Source organism: Beta vulgaris, chromosome 4 (assembly GCF_026745355.1).
Source record: "Beta vulgaris subsp. vulgaris cultivar EL10 chromosome 4, EL10.2, whole genome shotgun sequence".
Lineage (NCBI taxonomy): Eukaryota > Viridiplantae > Streptophyta > Magnoliopsida > Caryophyllales > Amaranthaceae > Beta > Beta vulgaris.
The window spans coordinates 1,304,008-1,311,229 of record NC_079205.1 but is presented as its reverse complement, the minus strand read 5'-3'; the positions used below and the strand labels follow the sequence as shown (position 1 = coordinate 1,311,229).

Here is a 7,222-nt window from a genome sequence, read left to right as displayed (position 1 = left end):
TAGGATTTGTACATAAGAAAAAAATGAAGAGTTGTGAGCCTAATTTGAAGAACCAATGTCAGCAAAATGGCACGGCATATATTGTGATCAAAGAAGAGAAGAACGTGAATGAATTAGGCAATAACGTCCCTTCTCTTGTCCCCTACGACTATTGTAAGTCGTTATTTAATTAACTAGTACTATTTTGGACGGACTTCCTTTTTATTTTTTTTTTTGGTTATAGCTTCATAATTATTCTCATCATCAATCAATAAAATTAGCTGAAGAAGAAGACGAAAAAGAACAAATTATAGATGGAACACAAGGATTTCCTAGTCCCATGCATGAATTTGAAGGTTACATCTCAGATCGTATGTTGTATGACTCAGATTCGCCCGATTGTGAGTTCCTCGTTTTTATTTACGTGAATTGTGAAATACACGCAATGTGTGCTTTCCTTGTTTTTATTTACTTACGTGAATTTTGAAATACACGCAATGTGTGCTTTCCTCGTTTTTATTTACTTACGTGAATTGTGAAATACACGCAATGTGTGCTTCAAGTTATAAAAACATATAAAATAGTGATGCATGTAATTATGCGAAAGCATATAAAAAGTTAAATCAATTGTAGAATTACATCTAATAACCTGCAAATTATTATTAAGTAGATAGTGCAACTACTAGGAGAAATTGATTGCAGTTGTACAATCGAGTGTATACGTTTGTTTTTTCTTTGAACATAATGGTTGAAGTTAAGTTATGTTGTATGATGTGAACACAATCGAGTGTATACGTTTTTTTCTTAACAATCGAATGTTTTTCTGTACCAAGAGTGTCTTGGTCGAGTGGTTAAGATTGAGGTGCTGTGAATGTCTGTTTTTGTTAATAAAGTACTTAGTTTGTTGGTACGTCTAATAACCTGAAATAATTGTTAAGTTATGTTGTATGTTGTCTTGTTTTTAATTGTTGGTTTAACATAGAGATTAGAGGTTAACTTCGAAGTCTAAAAAAGTTAAAAATAGTTAAGGGTATATAAGATACTTTGGATGGATACTGAATTCCTCCAGAGTTGGCTTTTATTTTTATTTCATTTTGATCGTCTTTTACATTACAATGTGTATATGTTCAGTTTTTGTGAACTTTTCGGATAACTTTCGTTTCCAGCTTTGCGATTTAGCTGTGATTTTTGATCATCTTAGTGTATGATTTTTGTTGTGTATTGTCTTAGCACGTACAAGTGCTAGTGAGAGTTCAGACTGTGGGCGCTTCTATGCTTTCGTTTACAAGTGATGTCTTTATTTTTCGAGCTCAGTTAATCGGTATCTCTTCATTAGACATTCTTATACTTCTGCTTATCGTGCTTGAGTAGCTCTTAATTCCGATCTGTTGGTCTATTTTGTTCCCACCTTAAGTATAATGTGCTTCCATTGATTGATTAATCTTCTGCTTTGTGGATTTGAGCAGGTTATAAGATGCATGAAGGTCCAGAGGTAAACATTAGTATGCCTGTGTTTTAATATTTCTGGCAAAGTTTTCATGATTTTATCTTCTGAAATCTCTGTTTGTGGTTATCATTTTCTGTCTGCAATATGATAGCACCTATGGCATCTTGAATTCTTGATGTTTAAGTGAACTTTGTGCTATGCTTTATTAGTTATTATCATTCCCTTGAAGCATATGCATATTTTCCTGTGTAAATGTTATTGGTTAAATAGTTGTGATGTTTTTTTGGTTGTCACTTGTTAGAATTTATCATACTGTTAAATCTGTCAACAGAAAACATGATTGCTTTTGTTGGCTTCAGTCATCAGTGTGCACTTGAATTGGGAGTGTTAGGTAGATTTTAAACTACTAACGGGGCATTTGGTATGAGGGAATTAAGAAAGGAAAAGGGAACTCGAACCTTTGTTTCCCTTATATGACGTTTGGTTTAGGTTCTTTCCGGATTTCCTTTCCTCTTTTACCAGTTAAGAGTGTTAGGCAGATTTTAAACTACTAAGGAGTGAATACAAATCCTTTCCCCACCGTAACCAAACATATGAGGAAATCAAAGGGGTTGCCTTCTTTCCTTTTCTTTCGCTTTCGTGATTCCATTGCATTCCTTAGAAGTGAACCAAACGTCCCCATAATATCTGTTGGTCTTTCTTGATCATGTTTTGAGTCAGTAGTGCTTAAGATAACTTTAGTAGTATAGATTCAGAACCAAATAGATGAAATGTATTAAGATTTTTCAGCGAAAATTCTTAAATAAAATCCGAGGTGAGTGGGGGAAATAGGGGATGGTTATAGCCTCAGTCAACTTATATACACATCCTTCATTCTAAAATAAGTGAAACACTTCTCTCTTATATGTGAGCTTTTTGGAAGAAGTGTTTCACTTATTTTGAGAACATGAAGTATTTTATTTGCGATACTTTATCGCGATTATATATTTCTGATAATATTAGAGTGTGGACAACTTCGATAGTATATCTCCTGATGTATGTAGCTAATTGACAGAGGTCATGACAAATCTTCTAATAGGTTAACTATTATTGGGTATTGAATGGTTAATTATACCTGCAAAAACCATAGCTGAGCCTTTCTCTTGTAAAACCTGCATACACATTGGTTACATATGCGAGTAAAGCGAAAATCGGGTTAATCTTTTAAGCATAAACATATATCAATTCTGGGCATAGTGATACCCATTTCTTCCCCTTTTCTCTTTACTGGTTATATTAGTAATTGAGCATGCTGTCATGTATTCTTTCAAGCATGATGATTTATTGCTTCACAAATGCAGGAGTATAACATATGGGTTGTTGATAAGAATTGTGATGATTCTCACTGCATTGACATTTTGAAGGATAATGGCTGGTATTTCATCTTTACTAAAAAATGCTAGTAATTCTATCTATTTGTTCAATTTCTTGCATGATAATAAACTACTTTTTCTGGTTTTCATTGTGTATGGTCATACTGTAGCGAATCATGCTTTCTTAAGGGCGTAAAGTATTTCCCTGGGATCTTTTCTGCCAAGTTGGACAAAGAGCAGGTTAAAAAGTTGGAAGGTAATTTTCTCCCAGTCACCCTGAAAGAACAAATGCATAGAAGTTTTCTCATGTGATTTTAACCCTGTTTATATTTGTTTCCAGGCGATAGTAGAGTCCGTCTTTTGCGTATAGCAGATGATATGTGCTGTGACTAGGCCAAAACTTAAAGGTATTTCCTGAAGCTCTTGATCGTTATTTTGTTACATCTAATCTCTCCGTGGAGTTGTATATCCAGTATACTATTAGTAGGATTCCAACAGATGATAAGATACATCTAATCTCACCCTTTCAGATAGATTATGCACTTCTGCAGCTCGGCTTCTCTTTGAGCCATTCCGACCATGACCTGCTTTTCTTGCAGCCACTGATTCCTCTTCAGCTTCCTGCACATTTATCAATTTCCAGCTTAACATGAGAAATGGAAATTTGAATGAAAACCTTAGATTAGTCTCTAAATTAAAGAAGAATTAATTATCTTACTTCACTAGGACCTTCTGATTCTGTAGTGTCATGAGAATTTCTTTTCAGATTGCTTGCAGGCTCATCTGAAGTTCTTTCCGCACTATTAGCTGAACATACAGAAGATGTTGCAACTACTGGCTCCATATTCCTATCACCACTAGTACCCACTTTGCTCATTGGTGCATCACACGCTTGATTCTTTGACACATGATTTTTAGCAATGTCTTCCCTATCCATAGGTTGATCAGCAGAATGAGGCTCCTGAGTAGGCTTTGCAGGCAAAGCTTCTGAATCTCCATTTGCTGGTGTCATAATGGACTGGTTGTGAGAAACTATATACTTATGGGAATAACCACTATCCATATTAACCAGAGTAGAATTAGCAGGATTACTACTATTCAGTTGATTTTTGAGAAACTTTGATTTTTTGATGTTTTCAGTTGATTATTGTATTCTTTCAGTTGATTCTTGTATTCTTTCAGTTGATGTGTAAATTCTTTCAGCTTGTGTTGTTTTTCAGTTGATTATTGTATTCTTTCAGTTGGTGTGTAAATTCTTTCAGCTTGTGTTGTTTTTCTTTCATTTGGTCTTATGTGTGTGACGTTCGACGAGAATGGTTTGTCAGACGAGTCTGACACAATACCATAAAGTTACCTAAAGTTAACTAAAGATGACCGAAAATCAATTAAAGCATAGTTATCCTTAATTTGATTTAAGTCACCCCAAAACTATACAATGTTACCTATATAAAACAAAGTTACCCTAAAAGTTAAGATACTCGAAAATAAATTAAAGTTAACCTTAAATTGATTATTATTACCCATAAACTAAATACAGTTCCCGTAAAGAGTAGGTAATATAGAAATAACGAAAAGGCAATATTGGCCTCAACACCCTAAACGATAGCGGATGTAAAACACCCCAAACGAAGACTTAAGTCAGAACACCCCCAAAGTACGGACATGGGTACCCTCCGTATCATAAATGGGGTAGGTAACCAGAATCCTCACCGGCGACGGAAGATTCGAGTAGCAGCATCGCCGACAACCACCACTAGCACACAGACAACAGTGGCAGCACCAGCAGCGCGCGTAGATTATTGTCATGTTGCTGATGATATTATTGTTTTGATGTATGTCGAGATTATTGATCAGTCATGATTTAGTTTGTTGGGGTTTTATTATGCTTAAGAATAAGGAAATTCATGACTGTTGTGCTATTTTGTGTCCTTGATCAAAATTTTGTGTTCTGTTCACTTTGTTCTGTGCACTCTTTGATTATCAAAATTGATAAGTTTTGTTGTGGCCTTGTGTTTGTTATTAATGATGATTTGATTAGCGTCTTTTTAAGATTTTATTCTGCTCAATTGTGTTTTGTTCACTCTGATTAGCAAAATTGTTGTGATCTTTTGTGTCCTTGATCAAATTGTTGTGTTCTATTCACTTTCTTTTGTTCACTCTTTGATTATCAAAATTGATAAGTTCTGTTGTGGCCTTGTGTTTGTTATTAATTATGATTTGATTAGTGTCTTGTTAAGACTTTATTATATATGTTCAATTGTGTTCGGTTCATTCTTTGATTATCAAAACTGTTGTGTTCCTTTATGTCGTTGATCAATAATGGTAGGGGTGTAAGTGGATTGGACTGGATTGGACTTTGCCAAATCCTATTCCGGTCCAAGGTTTTTTGGACTCGAGAAATTGAGTCCAAGTCCAACCAAAATATTTTTGAATTTTTTCCTTGAATAATGCAAAAGTGGGTTTTAATTCCCAAAATATGTCCAAAAAAATTAAAATTCCCTGCGTACCGTCCACGTAGGACGGCACGCGAGAAAATTATTTTTTTTTGTTTTAACCCAAGGAAACCGCTACTCGAAGTAGCGGTTTAATTTTAAAATAAACCGCTACTCTGAGTAGCAGTTTACCTGCACGAAATATGGTAAGCAGATATCAGTTTTCATAATAAACCGCTACTCGGAGTAGCAGTTTTAACTAAGTTGAAAAAAAATAATTTTCTCGACACTTGTAAACCGCTACTTCAAGTAGCGGTTTTACTAAAAAAAAATTCTCGCGTGCCGTCCTACGTGGACGGTACGCAGGGAATTTTAATTTTTTGGGGCATATTTTGGGAATTAAAACCCACTTTTGCATTATCGAAGGAAAAAATTCAAATATTTTTTGAGTCCATTCTAATCCAGTCTGATAATTTTTTTTTCGAATCCTAATTCAGTCCAATTCGATTATTATATTATTTTCTTCTCCCGATATAGATTTAATTGTTCACAACATTTGCTCATAATGAATTTGGAAAATTAAGCTCATTATATCCATTATATAAAATACGGTTTTTTCACCATATACCCCTGACAAAATTTTGTTTGCACCGTATACCCTTTCGACTTTCCAAATTCATCATATACCCCTCACATTTCGAAAAATACATCAAACTTACCCTTTTGACTAACGGTGTTAGACTTCCGTTAGTCATTAACCCCTAATTTCCTCTAACCCTAATTAACTAACCTAAATTAAACCCTAATCCTAACCCTAATCTAATTTTTTTTAACTAACCCACTGCCACATCACCCCCCCACTACCACATCACCCCACCCCTTACACCCACTGCCACATCACCCCCACCCCTTACCCCACTGCCACATCACCCCCTCCACCCCCACCCCTACCCACCCCCTTCCCCACCCCCACCACTGCAGTCCCCCTCCCCACCATCTCACCACCCCACCAGCCCCGAGACCCCCCCTCCACCGTTCCGCCACCTACAACGCCGCACCCCCTCCTCTTCCGCCACCCGCAGCACCACACCCGCGCACAAACTCGCGCAAACCCTTGAAACCCCACAAGCCCCTTGAAACCCCACAAGCCCTCGAAACCACCCCCCTGTCCGCTCCCGCGCAGCCACCACACTAGTGAGAAACGCCACCACGCCCTGAACCCTCCCCTACACCAACGAGAAAGCAGAGATCTGCAAAACAGGGCGGCGAAGACTTCAAAAAACAAAGACCGGCGACCCCCCTCCCACACCCCTGTTCTCCTTCGACTAACAGAGCGGCGAAGAAATGCCGGCGAGAGAGAGGAGCAAAGAGAGGTAGAGAAAGAAAAAGCGCGAGAGGAGAAAAGGCTCCGGTGAGGTGCGAAGGAGGGTGAGAAAGAAAAATGGCGAGAGTAGAAGAGGCGGGGGTGGGCTTCGGCGGTGGTGGGGCAAAGGGGTGGGCGGGGGTAGGTTTCGGTTGTGGTGTATTTGGGGAGGCGGTCACATTCTAGGGTGGTGAGGTAAAGGGTGGGGAGGGGGTGGTGGGGGAGTGGGTGGGGGATGCTGCCTGCTAGGGTAGGGGGTGTGAGGAGTGGGGGCTGGGGTAAGCGGTGGTTAGGGTTAGGGACTTAGGGTATTAGATTAGGGTTAGGGTTTGGTTTAGGTTTATGATAGCTAATTAGGATTAAAGGGATGATTAGGGTTAAATGACTAACGAAGTTAGCCTTCCGTTAGTCAAAAGGGTAAGTTAATGTATTTTTTCAAAAGTGAGGGATATATGATGAATTTGGAAAGTTGAAAGGGTATACGGTGCAAAAAAAAAATTTGTCAGGGGTATATGGTGAAAAAACCGTATAAAATAAGCTCATTATATATATAAAAATATTTTTGGATGGACTGGACTTATTGGACTCCAAAGAGGTGAGTCCAAATCCAGTTCGAAAATATTGTAATTTTCAATTTCTTTTTCTTTTT

General features: G+C 37.6%; 1 protein-coding gene across 1 annotated transcript; it reads left to right on the top strand.

Moving 5' to 3' along the window:
• LOC109134726 (uncharacterized) lies at positions 1 to 4,018 on the top strand. Its single transcript, XM_019248792.3, has 7 exons — positions 1 to 153; positions 261 to 380; positions 1,446 to 1,471; positions 2,767 to 2,840; positions 2,949 to 3,034; positions 3,119 to 3,185; positions 3,545 to 4,018. The coding sequence occupies exons 1-6, from the start codon at positions 24 to 26 to the stop codon at positions 3,169 to 3,171; spliced, it is 489 nt and encodes a 162-aa protein (XP_019104337.1). The 5' UTR covers positions 1 to 23; the 3' UTR covers positions 3,172 to 3,185; positions 3,545 to 4,018.
• Positions 4,019 to 7,222: the final 3,204 nt, after the last annotated feature.

Coding starts and splice junctions, on each gene's coding strand:
- LOC109134726 (XM_019248792.3), top strand. CDS start 24: ATGAAGAGTTGTGAGCCTAATTTGAAGAACCAATGTCAGCAAAATGGC. Junction 1,472..2,766: donor AGATGCATGAAGGTCCAGAG/GTAAACATTAGT, acceptor TCACAAATGCAG/GAGTATAACATATGGGTTGT. Junction 3,035..3,118: donor GCAGGTTAAAAAGTTGGAAG/GTAATTTTCTCC, acceptor ATTTGTTTCCAG/GCGATAGTAGAGTCCGTCTT.